The sequence below is a fragment of the Brassica napus genome, unplaced genomic scaffold (assembly GCF_020379485.1).
Source record: "Brassica napus cultivar Da-Ae unplaced genomic scaffold, Da-Ae ScsIHWf_161;HRSCAF=291, whole genome shotgun sequence".
Taxonomy (NCBI): domain Eukaryota; kingdom Viridiplantae; phylum Streptophyta; class Magnoliopsida; order Brassicales; family Brassicaceae; genus Brassica; species Brassica napus.
This window is the reverse complement of record NW_026015035.1, coordinates 1-21423: the sequence shown is the minus strand read 5'-3', so window position 1 is coordinate 21423 and position 21423 is coordinate 1. Positions and strand designations below refer to the sequence as shown.

The following is a 21423-nucleotide window of genomic DNA, read 5'->3' as shown; positions in this document are numbered from 1 at the left end:
GAGGTTGCATCTTCTGTCCTCTGTTATCAACGGGACAGTTATATTCTGGATGTCCGCATTCATCTTACCTAAGGGCTGTGTAAAAAAGATTGAATCTATGTGTGCTAAATTTCTCTGGAAAGGAAGCATTGATGAAAAAGCCTCAGCTAAAGTTGCTTGGAATACTGCCTGTCTGCCAAAATCAGAAGGAGGATTGGGCCTGAGAAAGTTCGTTGTCTGGAATAAAGTCCTCTGCCTGAGATTCGTATGGCTGATTTTCGCTGAGTCTAGCTCTTTGTGGGTAAAGTGGCACAAGCACCACCATTTGTGCAATATCAGTTTCTGGGCCGTTGAATCAAAAAACGCAGATTCTGCTTCTTGGAAATCGATTTTTTCCCTACGACCCTTGGCTGAACAGTTTCTGAAATGCAAAGTAAACAATGGAGCCACTGCCTTTTTATGATATGACAACTGGACTCCCCTTGGCAGCCTCATCAATTTACTAGGTCCAACTGGCCCGAGAGACCTCCGCTTGCCTATCTCAGCCTCGGTGCGTCAAGCCTCAAACCCAACAGGGTGGCGGTTACCTCACCCTCGCTCGGACAACGCCCTAGCTCTTCATGCGCATCTAACAACCGTCATAGCGCCTCACCAGCAGACCGAACCTGACTCCTTCCACTGGACCATTGATAATAAAGACTGCAGAGGTTTCTCCTCATCAAAGACTTGGGAAGCAATCAGACCTAGAGATCAGCCAAAGAGTTGGGCAAAGTCAGTATGGTTTAGTGGAGCGATTCCAAGACAGGCCTTTAACATGTGGTTGGCCAACCTAAACAGGCTACCTACGAAAGTCAGACTTCTAGCATGGGGATTAAATGTCCAGCCAGCTTGTAGCCTCTGTACCTCACATGACGAATCTCGGGACCACTTATTCCTCACCTGTAGCTATGCAAACTCTCTTTGGCAGATGGTTTTCTCGCGTCTTGATCCTCAATGTCGTCTCTTCGTCACATGGAACGAACTTCTATCTTGGACCAGAGTGTCAACTTCTTCAGCGCCATCTACACTTAGAAAGGTAGCTACTCACTCACTCATCTACAACGTTTGGAGACAGCGCAACGAGGCGGTCCACCGAGGCGGCTTTGCAACATTGCAGGCAACTTTCAAGACTATTGACAGGGACATCCGCAACACCATCACTGCCCGAAAAGATAGAAGGAAATTCAGCTCCCTCATGATTTTGTGGATCCGGTGATCCTTTTTGCACCAGATCACATTCACAGTGTCTTCCTTGTTTTTATTTCTTTTTTGCCAAGGAAACACATAAATAGGCTAATGTAACCTAAACATTTCATTTTATGATATTTACAGTTTTGCAAAAAAAAAAAAAAAAAAAAAAATTATTTTTATTGAAAAAGAATTATCAAGCAGAGGAAGAAACCAACCTGGAGTGTGGCTTAGCCTTCAAGTCAGCTCTATATTTTACATTCATACGCTTCACAGAATAAAAGAAAAAAACAAAAACCAAATCAAAGGAGAAGTAAAAAAAGCTATGGTAGGTTAGGTGTTTTGTTTGGAGCATAGATCGTAGAAGTCTCACGACTGTCCTAAATCATATCACGGGAGCATAACGGTTTCTATATGCGAAGAATGTTCTGTAGCCATTGAAACTACTGGTTCTGACAAACAAGGAATCAAATCTTTGCATGTAGAACACGAAAGAACTGGAGATTGTGATCCAAGAAAAAGGAAGAAGCCAGTTTGTCCTGTAAAGCGTTGCAGTGAGTCTCTCACTTTCGCTAACAACCTTACTTGCAAAGATTCTGGAGTCAAGTTTTGTCTGAAACATGAGTTTCCTACACATTGTTGGGATTGTCGTTCTGATACCAATTGTCGGGATTGTTAAAGCTCATGTCTAATTCTATATTATCCGATTAGTACGATATTATCTATTTTGAGCCTAATTGGCAAGCCCGCATAGATTAACTTTTGGTTTTCTTCCCAAAAAACTTTGTAATATTAGAGTTTGACATCTCTTTATATATTAGATACTATTTGACTAATTCTCCTATGTGGGACTTAGTTTGTTATCTCACACAGATCATATGTCTGTAACAAGAAGACCTTTGCTAACTCAGAAACAAGCTCGAGATGGAATGACATGTTTATGGAAGTTTTGAGAATGAGAAAAGAGAAAGGCTGTGGAAGAGGAACAACTTCTGTTTCATCAAATTCTCCTCCATCGACTAGATCCTTTTAGTTTCTTTAATTGTAACAATTTGCATTAACAACAATCTTCTTTTAAGTCTCTCATGTATGATTCTCCATTGTTTTCAAGAGCATTTTAATATGTGGTATTTTTTTTAAAACAAGGAAGAAGATAATTGGTTTTATCGATAAACCGATGTATGTATGTTACAATATACAGAGTAATTCTATCTCCCAATGTGAGCTTGCTAGATGATATATTCAAACGATCACCAAAAGAACATTGGAGGAACAAACACCTAGAAATTTGATTGTGAGAGGCATTGCATTGTGTCCATTTCTCGATTGCATTGAACAGAACTCAAAGTCTGACCATCCTTGCTCCGTTCCAGCTCATTGTGAAGCTCAAAACTCCCATTGCGCAAGTTAATAGATGCCAAAGAATCTTGCATCTGACTCCACATGTACAATGTATTACCATCAAAAGGGTTTATCGCCAGAGTAAGGGGAAGATAATCGAAACCCATCAGTACAGATACTAGCTGCCATTCACGGTTCATTAGCCTCCATACAACTAGCTTGTGGTGCACACTTTCGGAGAATATGTTCATATACATGAGACTACCTCCAGAAGTTGTGCAAGATCTTCTGAACTTGGGTTCTTTTTTCAAATCAGGGAACCATAGAAATCATAGGACATAACAACTACTTGACCGTCTGAATAATGCATCTGATTCAACAAACGATAACACCGCACGAAACCATGGTTCCTCTGTTTCAAACCCTATAAGCGAAGTAGGTGGAGTAGGAATCGTGATGCGTTGTTTTGAAATAAGGTTAGCTACGAAATAGGTTTGATCCGCAGGGTAAGTCGTGACGTAGAGTAGAATCAATCCTATATCGGTGTAAGCCAAGACTCTATACTTTACGATGCCAAAGTCTAGTTACTTTCTTCTTGGCCTCTAATCTCGCCGCTATGAAAGAGGAGACATAAGAGCCAAGAGATCGTTGAAGTCCCCAAACTTTGCATCCGTAGTTGGCCACGACTTCTTCCGTTTGATTTCTGCACATGAGAGACCATGAAGAGTGGGAGTTTTGGTGATGAGAAAAACGGTGATTCGATGATGGAATTCGACTGCTTGCATACTAGTTTTGAAGTGGTGATGGTTACTAGTGGTAATCTCGCAAGTATAATCTCCCATTATCCTCAGTGAAAAAACTCAACTTCATTCATATTTCTTGCGTTTTCGGGATTAGGGTTTAGGGCCTGGCTGGTTCAAACGCAGCGGTTGCGGTTGCGGTTGCGAGAGTTTGTGGATGCGGGCGGTTGCGGTTTCTAGCGGTTTTAAGAGATTTGTACGACTGGTACTGCGGTTCAAAATTAGTGTGTTTGCGGGTGACTTATGACTGGTTAACTATCAAATGCGGTAACAGTCAAATAATAAATTAACAATATTTACATATAATATAATTATAAAAATATCAAAAATCATAAAATTATAATAAATATAAAATTTATATTTAGAAAATTATAAGTATAATTTTTGAAAATTTATTGATTTTTTTTATTATAAAATTTTATAATATTAATTAAAATATAATAGATATATTTTAATATTTTCATAATTTCAATTTTAAATTTTTTTAAAATATTTTTACTTTTGTATATATATTGTTTTAAAAAACAAAAATAAATTTACCCTCCCGCAACGGCCTGCAACCGCAAACGCTAGCTGGAGCCAGCTTTTGAATTTATGAGATTCAGAGCGGTTTGAAACGGTTTACAGCGATTTCAGTGATTGTTGCAAACCACCGACAACCGCTACCAACCGTAAAAGCTGCGTTTGCAGGTGGTAACGGGAAAACCAGTCGCCCCCTTAGTATTTATTCTTTTCTCATAACTAGTGGTTAGTTTGTTTATATATGTGATGTGCTAGTAGTTATCTTTATACTTTTTGTTGTTTTACATTTTTTTTTGCATATATCACACCAACATACCAGTTATATTCAACCCACTTTTTATGTATTTGATATTAAAAAATAAAATAAAATAATTTAACATATAGGCTAACTGTTTTTTTCTACATGGAATCTGCTGAATAATATGACTGATTGTCTGTGGAATAGAAAAAAAAATGGAATGATGGATGAAGTGGAATCAAAACTGACTTTATTGATGGAATAATGCATTCCATTGATCCAAGAAATTTTTAGATCCTGAATAAATCGAATAGATTTTAAAAATATTTTTTTCTGTTTAATTCCAAAATAGTATAAGTGAAATTGTTATAAACAACATTTCATTGTAACTCATGAATATTTTAAGGAATTCTATGGAATCAGAAGCATTCCAAACAATTTTATTTCGCTAAATGGCAGCATTCCAGTTGCAGCCATAATATTTTGGGTTTCAAGAGTGTACAACATCTTTTCTTAACCAAAATATCGTGATCTTATTCCTCCGTTTATTCACTCCTTGTTTCTCTAAATTTCTTCAGTGCACTGATAGCGATAATACTAAGCTATTTATTTTATTCAGTCAGAGAAATGTTGACCTATGCAAGTGTTTTTTCCTAGATATAGATACGAAGGTTTTCTTTCTCTTATTTGATTTTTTTAACAAATCATCAACTTATCAAATTTTATTGACTGCTGAACACTGGTAGGAACGAGCAAAAAGTTGGGGGAATCCAGAAGTTTATGCCGTTGATAATCTTAAATGATACTTCTAAGGGAAATTTGATAACTGAAAAAAACTATATTTCACCAACAAACCATAGCACCCCCTCTCTATCCTCTTACTACAAAACTAATATTTTTTCCAATATAGTTATTCAGCAAATTAACCCTACTTCTAAAGGTCTCTCTTGAAAAATACTTTAAAAATAGCGATCCAAATGAAAGTTTTCTCTTACAACTTCCCCAGTTGGGTATAATTTGCCAGTAAAATAAGTTACAAGATTCATTGATAAGAGTTTTCTAGCAAACACCATCCGACAACTTCTTCATCTTGCATAAGGAAACAACAGTAATTATCAAGAAGAGAAAGAAACAGGTTAAGTTTTGCATAATATATATTATTATTTTTTTATTTTTATTTTAAACTCGCACCTAGTTCGGGAAAGGATGCAGCCACCTCGGGAGAACGAACGAGGAATAAAATGTTTCCTTTATGTATTCTATCTCTCTCGGACCACCAACGGAACTCAGAACGCGACCGTCGCTGCTACGTTCCAACTCTTCGTGGACCATAAACTCCCCAATGTGTAAGTTAATAGACAACAAATCTTGGCCCTCCATGTTTCCCCTCCAAAAGTACACTAGTTTATCATCAAAAGGATTCATCCCCAACGGAATATAATCAAAACCAGCCGTTACAATATCAGTAGAGATTTCAGATACTAGTTGCCATCCTTCGCTCTTTAGCCTCCATACACACAGCTTATCAACTTCGGCTACAGAGACTATGTTAATATACATGAGAAACCCTTGACAAGTTGTGCAAGCTCTTTTGAATTTAGTTGTTTTGTCTAAGTCAGGGAAAGGTGTAACACGACATCGATCAGAACCCTTGTCTCCACTAGGGTAGAAATCGAAGGATACAAGAAAATCTTTATACTCCGGATTGTGAGCGAGCCAGTGAAGCTTTCCGTTCAGGCTAATGGGATTGTTAAATTCCTGAGCGATGAAAGTGAAAGGAAAACTAACAGTTTCAAGACTCCACGAGCCGGTCTCAGATGAATATATCAAGAAACTAGTAAAGTTCTTCTTCTTCTCTAACAAAACAACTTTGTAACCCAAAACGACTTCGTCCTCAGTTCGAGTCACAATCCCCAATATCCAAAAACGTTCCATTGCATGATTATGAGGCAGGATCTCTACGCATTGCCTTGAGACAGGATTAGCCACGTAGAAAGATTGGTTCGTGACTACGTAAATCAATATCAATCCAACATCGGTGTAAGCCACGACTCTACCTTCTCGGTTCTCGAACTTTTCGGCTAGAAAAGACGAGATGTAAGAACCGAGAGAACGGGTAAGACACCAGTTATCGGATCCGTAGTGAGCCATGGTTTCTGTCTCGTAACCTCTACACATGAACGACCAAGAAGAATAATACGAGTTTTGGTGCATAGACAGATAAAGATCGCGGCAAAAAGGAGACTCAACGAGTGATTTCCATTGCTTGCAAACCCGTTTGAAAGTGATTATGCTCGTTAGTGGTAACTTGGCTAGTATAATCGCATACAGATCCTCTAGCAGCGATTCCGTTCCACTGATCTTTGGTATCTTCGTCAATAGGATAGGGATTGGTGGTAATCCATCTGTGAGCAAATCCATCTCCCTATTGTCTGGTTTCTCCATCAATGGCATTAGGGTTTTGTCAGAGCCGGTCCTAAAATTTAGGGAGCTGTCGGCGGATTTTAAAAAATTTCAGCTTAAATTTTTTTGGTAGATTTGGGAGCTTAAAAAATTAATTTTGGGAGTTTTTTTCTATGTAATTTTTTTAAAACATTTTGGAGGCCTAATACTAATGTTTCGTTAGGCTTTGCCGAGGACCGGTCTTGGGTTTTGTTTGTGTGTATATGAATAAGATTTATTTAACTTGTACAAAGTTATAAATCTATGTAATGGGCTTCAGATATAAGGGGTCTACCACTTGTGAGCTGCTAATAAAACAAAGAGTAATTCTTGGGTTCACCCCCTAGGGTGAACCTATAGGTTCACCAACCAATAGTATTTGAGTATTTGATATTTGATATCTTTTAAAAAAGGAAACAACATTAAATTTCCAAATAAGATTATTTTTTTAAAATAAAACAATAAAAATACATAAAAATAGTTACAAAAAATAAATAAATAAATATTTTTAAGTCTTCAGCAAAATACTAAACCCTATACCCTAAATCTTAAACCCTAAACCCTAAACCTTAAACTTTGGATAAACTCTAAACGTTTGAAAATCCTAAACCCTAAATCATACATTAAAAACTAAATTTTAATAACACTAAACCCTAAATCCTAATCACTAAACCCTAAACCCTTGGGTAAACCCTGAACCCTTGGATATTTCATAAACTGTAAATCAAAAATATTTAAAATTAAACTCTAGAGATTATGATTTATCCAAGGGTTCAGGGTTTACCCAAGGGTTTAGGTTTTACCCAAGGGTTTAGGGTTTAGTGATTAGAATTTAGGATTTTAGTGTTATTAAAATTTAGTTTTTAATGTATGATTTAGGGTTTAGGATTTTCAAACGTTTAGAGTTTATCCAAAGTTTAAGGTTTAGGGTTTAGGGTTTAAGATTTAGGGTATAGGGTTTAGTATTTTGCTGAAGACTTAAAAATATTTATTTATTTATTTTTTGTAACTATTTTTATGTATTTTTATTGTTTTATTTTAAAAAAATAATCTTATTTGGAAATTTAATGTTGTTTCCTTTTTTAAAAGATATCAAATATCAAATACTCAAACACTATTGGTTGGTGAACCTAGAAGTTCACCCTAGGGGGTGAACCCAAGAATTACTCTAAAACAAACAAGGTAAATGATTAGTAAATATAAGGTGTTAATTGTTTACAGTTTTTGGGTTTTTTTTCAGAAAATATTTTTTTCAGTCATTCAAATTTCTGAGAAAGTATATCTTATTATATAAAACTTGGTTCTTCAAAATTGCTAATTAACATAATTGCGACATATGTCAATAAAATTTTAAAATTATAATATAGGTAATTCTCCTAAATAGACAATTTTCAAGTTTTGAACACAAAAATAGATCACAGGGAGAAAAATGACCAAAATGTTTCATTTAATAAGTAAAAAGTCCCTAATACCCTAGATATATAAGAAAATTTAAAATTTTTAAAAAAAAAACAAAAAATAATTAAAAATAATTTAAAAATAATTTTTTATATAGTTTTATATTATATGTTTTCAAATTTGAACTTTTTTTAATTTTATAATTGTTTTTAATTTCTTTTATTTTTGTTATTCGAAAATACTTTTTGAAACTATTTTTAAAAAATTATTTTCAAATTTTAAATATTTATTTTTATTTTATAAAATTTTAATTCTCAATCTCAAATCTCCACCCCTTAACTCTAAACATTCAGGTTTGAATTAGTTAATCATAGAGGTATAAGTGTATATTTACTTTTTTAATGAAACATTTTGGTCATTTTGATTCTTAGTGTCTATATATGGGACATAAACTTTTTTAATGCTATCATAGGATATTTTCCTTATAAGATTTCAAATATATGATACAATTTTCTTTTGTTTAGGATCTAAAAGATATTTAGAAAAGAAAAATTCTCATTACAAAAATAGTCTGTCACAGTTTTTTTTAGGATTAAAAAAATCCAAATTACTATTACATAATATTTTACATTAGATATTGTTGAAATGTTAATTTTAATTTTTTTTTAAAAAATCTAAACCAAAAATAATTTTAAAAAAACTATTTGAAAAGAATTTTTCGTTTCATTATTTGTTTTAATATTATGACATGTGTAATAAATTCGATACAATTGTCTTTTGTATAGGATTTAAAAAAGATTTAGAAAAATAAAATTCTCATTAAAAAAAAGTTCTTACAGTTCCTTTAAGGATTTAAAAAAAATTACTACTACATAGTCTTTTAAACTTATATTATTGTTAAAAATATTTGATAGTAATTTTCATTTTCTTAATTCTAAACAAACAAATAATTACAAAAAGCTATTTGAAAGTAATTTTTCTCATTTTTTTAAATAATATATATATATGTATATATATTTTAAAGATATTAAAAAAGAGAATTATAAAAAAAATAAACTTGTAAGAAAAACCGAATTATAAAATCCTACAAGTACAATAGTTATTAAAATTAAATTCTAGAAAAAATATAATTGAAAAAATATTAGTGATATTGAAAAAAATTAATTTTTTAAAAGTAAACTTTAAAAATTGTTAATATTAACCCGAAATCATTTTGATAGTTTTTTAATTTTTTTTTAATCCTAGAAAAAACATAATTATAAGAAATTATGTAATATTAATATCCTTTTCTAAAACCTGAAAAACTGTAAAAGAATTTTTGATAGTTGTTCTTTTATAAAAGATCTTATACGAAAGAGATTTGTATCATATTTTTAGGTCATAACCAAAAGAGAATTGTAAGTAGTTATTTGATAATATTTTTAAGACAGAATTGGATGATGTACATTATAATAAAAACTATTTAATTAACAAAAGATGTGTAAAAAGACAGATTGTAAAAATAGTCACTTTAAAATTATTTATTAGTATCTAGAAATAATTATTTGATAGAAATTTATTTTTCATCAATTCTAAAAAGAAGATAATTGTAAAAAGTTATATGACAATAATTTTTCTTTTCTAAAATCCTAAACACAAATATAAGAGAGTATTTGATAGTTTTTTTTTTATAATTGTAAGAAAAAAGAGATTTATAAAATAGAATGTTTTCCTTTAAAAAATAATCCAAACAAAAGAAAATTTTAAAATTTAGGGGAAATTAAATATTTACCACTTTCATGGTATCATTTTTCATTTTTACCACCACTAAAGAGACATTTTCAAAAATATCTTCTTTTTTAAGTGGCAAAAGACTCTTATACCCTTGTTATTCATATATATAATAAATCATTATTTAAATAAAAAGAAAAAATTAAAAAATTAAAAAAGAATAAAAAATAAAAAAAAATAATTTTTTTATGTTTTCGAATTATACTTTTTTAAATTCGAATTTTCTTATAAATTTTTTTTTGAATTTTTTTTCTTTCGAATTTTTACGCTAGGGATCAAGATCGGTTCTTTAAAGACTTTGCTAAGGCTATGCAAAAGTTGAGTCTTTACGGTGTAAAGACTGGTCGACGGGGGGAGATCCGGCGAGGGTGCGATGCCATTAACTGAGTTTTAATTTTTTTTGTTTTGGGGATAAAATGTGAGAGATTTGAGAGTTTGAATCTCATATGTTTTTTTTGTGAAATGTAAAACACTGATAATTTATATGGATTGATCGTATTGTTTTGGTACAAACAAAAAGTATTTAACTTTTGTGAAGAGATTTGAGTATGAACTTCTGCATTTGAGTAAGAGAGTGACTAAAGTTGAAGGTTCTGGGGTTTGCTGGATCACTAGTGTGGTAGTTTGGTGATTGATCTTGTGCCATGATGATTGACTGGGTGATAATGATCTGATTATATAATTGATTCGCCTCAGATAAAATGTGTTGAATGAAAACATTGATGTTACATTTCAATTTCTAGCAACATGTGAAATTTGTTTGCATTTGAAACCTGGATCAGTACGAATAGCCTGAACTTCAATACTTTCAGATTCTAGTACAAATGTATTTTTCTTGTGTGCTTTCAACTTCTCGTACTGAATATTCTAGCAGGACAGCTAGATCATTACCGGATACCCAAGTCTTACGAAAAGGCAAAACAAAATTACTAGAAAAAATTAAAATCGCCCATTACGAGAACAACAATATCCTCTGAAACGCTCTTATAAACTAGCCACCAATGCTAAAACATGATCTGTCTTCTTGTTTATTCTTCCCACAGTAGTCTCAATGTCTTCCCACAGTCAATTTTGAAGCATAACTATAGCAAGTAGTTTACCTTACAACCCATAAGTCTTGCATTGCGAAAGAATCTTACAAAGATCGTTTTATTTTCTCTCAATATACCAGTCCATACCATAGGAGAGTCCAACTACTGTTTGCACTTTTATAGTAGTTATTGAGCGAAATTATTATTGCTATCATGGATTCATGGGTAAGCTTAGATGCTTAGGATACGTTTATTTGCTAATATGATGAGTGGGGGGTGGTCACTTAATTTAGGTAAATGAGATAACTAAGGAGAATGTAACATTAGTTTTTCTCTATTTAAGGATTCAAAAGAAAATAGACCCAAAATGGAAACTTTCCCACTCTAATTTGTATTGAAAAAATAATCATCAAGCAGAGGAAGAAAACCAACCTGGAGTGTGGCTTAACCTTCAAGTCAGCTCTATATATTACATTCATACGCTTCACAGAATAAAGAAAAACAAAAGCAAATCAAAGGAGAAGTAAAAAAAAACTATGGTAGGTTAAGGTGTTTTGTTTGGAGCATAGATCGTAGAAGTCTCACGACTGTCCTAAATCATATCACGGGAGCATAACGGTTTCTATATGCGAAGAATGTTCTGTAGCCATTGAAACTACTGGTTCTGACAAACAAGGAATCAAATCTTTGCTTGTAGAACACGAAAGAAGTGGAGATTGTGATCCAAGAAAAAGGAAGAAGCCAGTTTGTCCTGTAAAGCGTTGCAGTGAGTCTCTGACTTCCGCTAACAACCTTACTTGCAAAGATTCTGGAGTCAAGTTTTGTCTGAAACATGAGTTTCCTACGCATTGTTGGGATTGTCGCTCTGATGCCAATTGTTGGGATTGTTAAAGTCCATGTCCAATTCTATATTATTCGATTAGTACGATATTGTCCATTTTGGACCTAATTAGCAAGTCCGCATGGATTAACTTTTGGTTTCCTCCCCAAAAAGCTTTGTACTATTAGAGTTTGACATCTTTTTATATATTAGATACTATTTGTCTAATTCTCCGATGTGGAACTTAGTTTGTTATCTCACACAGATCATATGTCTGTAACAAGAAGACCTTTGCTAACTCAGAAACAAGCTCGAGATGGAATGACATGTGTATGGAAGTTTTAAGAATGAGAAAAGAGAAAGGGTGTGGAAGAGGAACAACTTCTGTTTCATCAAATTCTCCTCCATCGACTAGATCCTTTTAGTTTCTTTAATTGTAACAGCTTGCATTAACAACAATCTTCTTTTAAGTCTCTCATGTATGATTCTCCATTGTTTTCAAGAGCATTTTAATATGTGGTATTTTTTTTTAAAACAAAGAAGAAGATAATTGGTTTTATCGATAAACCGATGTATGTTACAATATACAGAGTAATTCTATCTCCCAATGTGAGCTTGCTAGATGATATATTCAAACGATCACCAAAAGAACATTGGAAGAATAAACACCTAGAAATTTGATTGTGAGAGGCATTGCATTGTGTCCATTTCTCGATTGCATTGAACAGAACTCAAAGTCTGACCATCCTTGCTCCGTTCCAGCTCATTGTGAAGCTCAAAACTCCCATTGTTCAAGTTAATAGATGCCAAAGAATCTTGCATCTGACTCCACATGTACAATGGTATTACCATCAAAGGGTTTATCGCCAGGGTAAGGGGAAGATAATCGAAACCCATCAGTACAGATACTAGCTGCCATTCACGATTCATAAGCCTCCATACAACTAGCTTGTGGTGCACACTTTCGGAGAATATGTTCATATACATGAGACTACCTCCAGAAGTGTGCAAGATCTTCTGAACTTGGGTTCTTTTTTCAAATCAGGGAACCATAGAAATCATAGGACACAACAACTACCTGACCGTCTAGATTGAGGCCAAACCAGTGAAGGTTCCAGCTCAAAGTTACTGGTTCAAGAAGATTCAGGCTAATCAAAGGGAGAGGAGAGTGGAGAATTTTACTCCACAAGCCTGTCTCTGATGAATATATATTGAAAGCTACAAAACATTCATTGTTCGTGAATCTTGTTCTGACCAGAACAACTTTGAAACCTAAAACGATACCATCTTTAGTTCGCGTGACAAGTCCAGCCTGTCTGAATAATGCATCTGATTCAACAAACGATAACACCTCACGAAACCATGGTTCCTCTGTTTCAAACCCTAGAAGCGAAGTAGGTGGAGTAGGAATCGTGATGCGTTGTTTTGAAATAAGGTTAGCTACGAAATAGGTTTGATCCGCAGGGTAAGTCGTGACGTAGAGTAGAATCAATCCTATATCGGTGTAAGCCAAGACTCTATACTTTACGATGCCAAAGTCTAGTTACTTTCTTCTTGGCCTCTAATCTCGCCGCTATGAAAGAGGAGACATAAGAGCCAAGAGATCGTTGAAGTCCCCAAACTTTGCATCTGTAGTGAGCCACGACTTCTTCCGTTTGATTTCTGCACATGAGAGACCATGAAGAGTGGGAATTTTGGTGATGAGAAAAACAGGTGATTCGATGATGGAATTCGACTGCTTGCATACTAGTTTTGAAGTGGTGATGGTTACTAGTGGTAATCTCGCAAGTATAATCTCCCATTATCCTCAGTGAAAAAACTCAACTTCTTCATATTTCTTGAGTTTTCGGGATTAAGGTTTAGGGCCTGACTGGTTCAAACGCGGCGGTTGCGGTTGCGGAAGTTTGTGAGTGCGGGCGGTTGCGGTTTCTAGCAGTTTTAAGAGATTTGTACGACTAGTACTGCGGTTAAAAATTAGTGCGTTTACGGGTGACTTATGACTGGTTAACTATCAAATGCGGTAACAGTCAAATAATAAAATAACAATATTTACATTTAATATAATTATAAAAATATCAAAAATCATAAAATTATAATAAATATAAAATTTATATTTAGAAAGTTATAATTTTAATTTTTGAAAATTTATTGAATTTTTTTATTATAAAATTTTATAATATTAATTAAAATATAATAGATATATTTTAATATTTTCATAATTTCAATTTTAAATTTTTTATTAAATATTTTTACTTTTGTATATATATTGTTTAAAAAAAAAAAAAAATGTACCCTCCCGCAACGGTCTGCAACCGCAAACGCTAGCTGGAGCCAGCTTTTGAATTTATGAGATTCAGAGCGGTTTGAAGCGGTTTACAGCGATTTGAGTGATTGTTGCAAACCACCGACAACCGCTACCAACCGCAAAAGCTGCGTTTGCAGGTGGTAGCAGAAAAACCAGTCGCCCCTTATTATTTCTTCTTTTCCCATAACTAATGGTTAGTTTGTTTATATATGTGGTGTGCTAGTAGTTATCTTTATACTTTTTGTTGTTTTACATTTTTTTTTGCATATATCACACCAACATACCGGTTATATTCAACCCACTTTTTATGTATTTGATATTAAAAAATAAAATAAAATTATTTAACATATAGGCTAACTGGTTTTTTCTACATGGAATCTGCTGAATAATATGACTGATTGTCTGTGGAATAGAAAAAAAAATGGAATGATGGATGAAGTGGAATAAAAACTGACTTTATTGATGGAATAATGCATTCCATTGATCCAAGAAATTTTTAGATCCTGAATAAATCGAATAGATTTTAAAAATATTTTTTCTGTTTAATACCAAAATAGTATAAGTGAAATTGGTATAAACAACATTTCATTGTAACTCATGAATATTTTAGGAATTCTATGGAATCAGAACTCAGAAGCATTCCAAAATTTTATTTCGCTAAATGGCAGCATTCCAGTTGCAGCCATAATATTTTGGGTTTCAAGAGTTTACAACATCTTTTCTTAACCAAAATATCTTGATCTTATTCCTCCGTTTATTCACTCCTTGTTTCTCTAATTTTCTTCAGTGCACTGATAGCGATAATACTAAGCTATTTATTTTATTCAATCAGAGAAATGTTGACCTATGCAAGTTCTTTTTACTAGATATAGATACGAAGGTTTTCTTTCTCTTATGTTGATTTTTTTTAACAAATCATCAACTTATCAAATTTTTATTGACTGCTGAACACTGGTAGAAACGAGCAAAAAGTTGGGGGAATCCAGAAGTTTATGCCGTTGATAATCTTAAACGATACTTCTAAGGAAAATTTGATAACTGAAAAAAACTATATTTCACCAACAAACCATCGCATCCTCTCTCTATTCTCTTACTACAAAACTATTTTTTTTCTAATATAGTTATTCAGCAAATTAACCCTACTTCTAAAGGTCTTCTCTTGAAAAATACTTTAAAAATAGCGATCCAAATGAAAGTTTTCTCTAAAACATACAACTTCCCCAGTTGGGTATAATTTGCCAGTAAAATAAGTTACAAGATTCATTGATAAGAGTTTTCTAGCAAACACCATCCGACAACTTCTTCATCTTGCATAAGGAAACAACAGTAATTATCAAGAAGAGAAAGAAACAGGTTAAGTTTTGCATAATATATATTATTATTTTTTTATTTTTATTTTAAACTCGCACCTAGTTCGGGAAAGGATGCAGCCACCTCGGGAGAACGAACGAGGAATAAAATGTTTCCTTTATGTATTCTATCTCTCTCGGACCACCAACGGAACTCAGAACGCGACCGTCGCTGCTACGTTCCAACTCTTCGTGGACCATAAACTCCCCAATGTGTAAGTTAATAGACAACAAATCTTGGCCCTCCATGTTTCCCCTCCAAAAGTACACTAGTTTATCATCAAAAGGATTCATCCCCAACGGAATATAATCAAAACCAGCCGTTACAATATCAGTAGAGATTTCAGATACTAGTTGCCATCCTTCGCTCTTTAGCCTCCATACACACAGCTTATCAACTTCGGCTACAGAGACTATGTTAATATACATGAGAAACCCTTGACAAGTTGTGCAAGCTCTTTTGAATTTAGTTGTTTTGTCTAAGTCAGGGAAAGGTGTAACACGACATCGATCAGAACCCTTGTCTCCACTAGGGTAGAAATCGAAGGATACAAGAAAATCTTTATACTCCGGATTGTGAGCGAGCCAGTGAAGCTTTCCGTTCAGGCTAATGGGATTGTTAAATTCCTGAGCGATGAAAGTGAAAGGAAAACTAACAGTTTCAAGACTCCACGAGCCGGTCTCAGATGAATATATCAAGAAACTAGTAAAGTTTCTTCTTTCTCTAACAAAACAACTTTGTAACCCAAAACGACTTCGTCCTCAGTTCGAGTCACAATCCCCAATATCCAAAAACGTTCCATTGCATGATTATGAGGCAGGATCTCTACGCATTGCCTTGAGACAGGATTAGCCACGTAGAAAGATTGGTTCGTGACAACGTAAATCAATATCAATCCAACATCGGTGTAAGCCACGACTCTACCTTCTCGGTTCTCGAACTTTTCGGCTAGAAAAGACGAGATGTAAGAACCGAGAGAACGGGTAAGACACCAGTTATCGGATCCGTAGTGAGCCATGGTTTCTGTCTCGCAACCTCTACACATGAACGACCAAGAAGAATAATACGAGTTTTGGTGCATAGACAGATAAAGATCGCGGCAAAAAGGAGACTCAACGAGTGATTTCCATTGCTTGCAAACCCGTTTGAAAGTGATTATGCTCGTTAGTGGTAACTTGGCTAGTATAATCGCATACAGATCCTCTAGCAGCGATTCCGTTCCACTGATCTTTGGTATCTTCGTCAATAGGATAGGGATTGGTGGTAATCCATCTGTGAGCAAATCCATCTCCCTATTGTCTGGTTTCTCCATCAATGGCATTAGGGTTTTGTTAGAGCCGGTCCTAAAATTTAGGGAGCTGTAGGCGGATTTTAAAAAATTTCAGCTTAAATTTTTTTGGTAGATTTGAGGGCTTAAAAATTAATTTTGGGATTTTTCTATGTAATTTTTTTCAAAATTTTTTGGAGGCCTAAGATTAATGTTTCATTAAGCTTTGCCGAGGACCGTCTTGGGTTTTTTTGTGTGTGTGTATATGAATAAGATTTATTTAACTTGTACAAAGTTATAAATCTATGTATATATATTGTCAGAATTGGGCTTACAAATCATTGAATATGTAATGTGCTTCAGATATAGGGGGTCTACCACTTGTGAGCTGCTAATAAAACCAAACAAGGTAAATGATTAGTAAATCTAAGGTGTTAATTGTTTACAGGATTTTTTTTTCAGAAAATATATTTTTCAGTCATTCAAATTTCTGAGAAAGTAGATCTTATTATATAAACTTGGTTCTTCAAAATTGCTAATTAACATAATTGCGACATATGTCAATAAAATTTTAAGATTATAATATAGGCAATTCTCTTAAATAGACAATTTTCAAGTTTTGAACACAAAAATAGACCACAAGGAGAAAAATGATCAAAATGTTTCATTTAATAAGTAAAATCCCTAATACCCTAGATATATAAATTTGATAGTTGTTCTTTTATAAAGATTTTATACGAAAGAGATTTGTATCATATTTTTAGGTCATAACTAAAGAGAATTGTAAGAAGTTATTTGATAATATTTTTAAGAGAGATTGGATGATGAACATTATAATAAAAACTATTTAATTAACAAAAGATGTGTAAAAAGACAGATTGTAAAATAGTCACTTTAAAATTATTTATTAGTATCTAGAAATAAAATATTTGATAGAAATTTATTTTCTGCAATTCTAAAAAGAAGATAATTGTAAAAGGTTATATGACAATAATTTTTCTTTTCTAAAATCCTAAACACAAAATATAAGAGAGTATTTGATAGTTTTTTTTATAATTGTACGAAAACAGAGATTTATAAAATAGAATGTTTTCCTTTTAAAAATAATCCAAACAAAAAGAAAATTTTAAAAATTAGGGGAAATTACATGTTTACCACTTTCATGGTACCACTTTTCATTTTTACCACCACTAAAGAGACATTTTTAAAATATCTTCTTTTTAAAGTGGCAAAAGATTCTTAAGCCCTTGTTATTCATACATATAATAAATAATCATTATTTAAATAAAAAATAAAAAAAAATAAAATTCAAAATTTCAAAATTTCAAAATTTCAAAATTTCAAATAATTCAAAAAATTCAAAAAAAATAAAAAAAAAGTATTTTTTGTATGTTTTCGAATTATACTTTTCAAATTCGAATTTTCTTATAAATATTTTTTTTTGAAATTTTTTTTCAAATTTCTTTTTGAAAAACGTAAAATGTTCAAGTTCCATATTTTAAGCTTTATTTCCAAAAGCCTTCAGGTCTTAAAATATCTTCTCCATCGTATGATAATAATGAGTAGCTGCCTAATATCCTGATTTGACCGTACTTAGTATCTTTTGTAAAAGGCTAAACTAGTCATCTTCTGAAGCAAATTGAGACAATTTAATCTTCATCACATGTTCCACATCGTTTGGCTGTAGATATTGATGCAGTTTCTGAGCAATCCACGACGATGTTTCCTTATTCCACATTTCTTAAATGAAATATTATGAAAAAAGGTTCTCATAATTTTGAATATTTATAATAAATATATAAAAATTCATATATATTACATTTGAGAAACTTAAGTTCAGAGCTTCCATTGAAGTTACTTTTATGTTGTTATGCTATAGTCATACAAGCCAAATTTAAACACATATTTGTTTTAATGTTTGAAAAAACAAATTCTCCAAACTTTTTATTCAACAAGAAGTTCTCTGGAGACTAACCAATGAGTAGTAAACACCTGTCGGCCCCATTGCCAGCAAGGATGAATGGGTCCCACGTTCCACGAGTTTCCCTTTCTCTAGAACAGCAATCATGTCGCAGTTCTGTATCGTGCTCAGTCTATGTGCAATAACAATGCTCGTCCTTCCAACCATCACGCGCTCGAGTGCGTCTTGCACCACACGCTCCGACTGGCTATCCAAAGCACTCGTTGCTTCATCAAGGAGCAACACTGACGGGTTCTCTCAACACCGCTCTAGCGATAGCAATCTCTGTTTCTGACCACCGGATAACTGTACTCCTCTGTTCCCGCAGTATGTGTCGTAACCGTCCGATAATGCTGTGATGAAATCATGAGCGTTCGCTGCTCTTGCAGCCTCGATGATCTCTGCTTCGTCGATCTTATCCGACGCTCTTCCGTATATGATGTTTTCTCGTATCGTTCCCGCGAACAACGTTGGCTCTTGGCTAACCAAAGCTATGTGCTGACGAAGCGCTCTCAGATTGTACGTTCTTAAATCTCGACCGTCGATTCTCACAACACCATTAACCGGGTCGTAAAACCGTTCGATCAACCCGATTACCGTGGATTTACCCGACCCGCTTGGACCAACTATCGCAGTCGACTTTGCTGCGTCGATATTAATAGAGAAGCCGCTGAATATCGTTACATCCGGTCTAGTTGGATAAGAGAAGTCCACGTTGAGAAACTCGACCCGACCGGTTATTCTTTCCGGTTCATATCCATCTGGATCTTCTGGATCAATCGATGTGTACCGGTCCAACACTGCGAAAACCGACCCGACCGCGTCCGAACCTTTGGCTAGATCAGTTGTCATGCTTCCAGCATCGGCAATAACCCGACCAGTACTAACCAAGATCATAAACGTTTCGAACAAAGCTTTCGCTGTGATGTATCCACCATCTATCAACTTACCACCATACCAAAAGTCTAGCGCCCACGTGCATGACGTGAGGCTCTGCGACATGGCAAGCCCAATCCCCGCAAACCACGACTGACGTATGCTTTCTCTCCGCGGGGTTTCTTGAGCCTTCTCCAACATATTCATGATACGTTCTTGTGATGAAAAGGCTGTGATGGTCCGGACGTTTGAAACAGCCTCGGCGGCTAGTTTACTACTCTCGTCCTGAGTCTTGATTGCTTTTTTCGACATGTTCTTGAGTAGAACAAGTCGAGTGTAGAAGCAAACAATAATCACCGGCTGCACCGCGATCATCACTAGGGCTAACCTCCAAGCAATGACCAAACCCATTGTGCATGCAATGGTTACAGCTGATATGGTTTGTACCAATAAAGCCATCCGGTCACCTACCAACGATCTCACCTATTATAAAAGAAGTTATTATAAAGATCAAGAGACGTTATGACATTGTTTGTTACTAATCTTAAAAATTCATGTGCGTACCACATTAGCATCTTTTGCAAGTCTAGAACAAATGGCACCGCTTGAGTTCTCATCACGATCGAACCAACCGACTTCAAAGGTTAGCACCTTAGAGAGCATACGTTCTCGGATACGCTTAGTCAAATATTCGCCCATGCATGCAAAATTGTAGTGTTGGCTGATATTGATCAGTAAAGAAAGCACGGCTAAGCCGACAAAAGATAATGCGTAGATCATCGTTTTCTCCTTGATCTCGTCGTGGCTTTTCAAAAAATATACTGATACCATCGACCCCAAAGAATATGCGTACGCCGGCTGTATGGCACCAAACAAGGTTGCACTTACGCAACCATATAACGCCTGTTTCCATTCCGGTAAGTTCATAGCAAAGAGTCTCTTAAACGATGGTAAAGGCGGCTTATCATCTCCAGACAGATTCTTCAGAGTGTGTAAACCTGAAATGGAGTTGGCAGAGCTTGACCGGCTAAGAGTCGAGACTCTTGATCTACTTCTCAATCTTTGCTAGGATCCGAGACTGGACCCATTAGCACATTGACACTCATGTTGACATCTGAGTCATTTTTTTCAATCTGTTGTAAACGGACTAGTGAAGCATATTGACCATCTAAGTTCTCCATTAGCTCATCGTGCGATCCAGTCTCAACAACATGGCCGTTTTGGACCACAGAGATAATGTCAGCATTACGAATGGTGGAGAGACGGTGGGCAATAAGGATAGTTGTACGACCAATTGATGCATTCTCTAAGGCTTCTTGGACTACTCTTTCGATTCAGAGTCCAATGCGCTTGTTGCCTCATCTAGAAGGAGAATTGTGGTGATTTGATTATTGCACGTGCAATTGCAATTCTCTGCTTTTGTCCTCCTGACATTTTCACTCCTCTCTCCCCCACCTATTTGTTTACACAACTATATCAACCTCCGAATAAACAGGGCCGGTCTTGGCTTATAGCCGCAGAATCTTTAAGAAATAATATACATAACCCTATCATGATCTCTAAATTATTGAAAATATTTTTTTATTAAATTATTTTCTAAATTTTCTATAGTTTCCATAATCTCTAATAAAACTACTAAAAATATGCAATACATAGCTCTTCTGAGCGGGTCAAATTCAAATACAATGAGTGCTAAAGTATGTAAAATTAAAACCTAACCTGAGTTTCGTACCCTTTGGTAATTCAGAAATGAAATTATGAGCATTAGAGGCCTTGGCAGCTTCCACAACATCATCAAGGGATGCATCCTCCTTACCAAACAATATGTTCTCCTTTATGGACGTGGCAAAAAGTGCAGGCTCTTGGCTAACTAAACCCATTTGCGACCTTACCCACTTCACTTGCAACTTATCAATGGATACACCATCTATAAGAATCTCTCCGGCGACCGGGTTATAAAACCTCTGCAAAAGAGATATCACAGTTGATTTTCCGACCCGCTTCCTCCTACCAAAGCCACAGTTTTCCCCAGACGGAACTCTTAGACAAAAATCGCGCGTCCACATATTAATGTTTCAGGTCTCGATGGATACACAA

The 21423-nt window shown here is 34.5% G+C and overlaps 3 protein-coding genes and 1 pseudogene across 3 annotated transcripts; 1 reads left to right on the top strand and 3 right to left on the bottom strand.

The window, feature by feature from the left end:
- The first annotated feature begins 793 nt into the window (after positions 1-793).
- Positions 794-1234, top strand: LOC125598073. The gene has a single exon (XM_048772430.1). It carries the CDS (start codon positions 794-796, stop codon positions 1232-1234), a length of 441 nt encoding a protein of 146 aa, XP_048628387.1.
- A 3189-nt stretch (positions 1235-4423) lies between these two features.
- On the bottom strand, positions 4424-6561 carry LOC125598075 (F-box protein At3g28330-like). The gene has a single exon (XM_048772432.1). The coding sequence runs from the start codon at positions 6559-6561 to the stop codon at positions 5299-5301; it is 1263 nt and encodes a 420-aa protein (XP_048628389.1). The 3' UTR covers positions 4424-5298.
- Positions 6562-15009: 8448 nt separating this feature from the next.
- On the bottom strand, positions 15010-16544 carry LOC106370460 (F-box protein At3g28330). Its single transcript, XM_013810465.3, is given in 2 exon segments — positions 15010-15941; positions 15944-16544. Coding segments are annotated over 2 exon segments (1260 nt in total). The 3' UTR covers positions 15010-15282.
- Positions 16545-18269: 1725 nt separating this feature from the next.
- On the bottom strand, positions 18270-21392 carry LOC125598076 (annotated as a pseudogene).
- Positions 21393-21423: the final 31 nt, after the last annotated feature.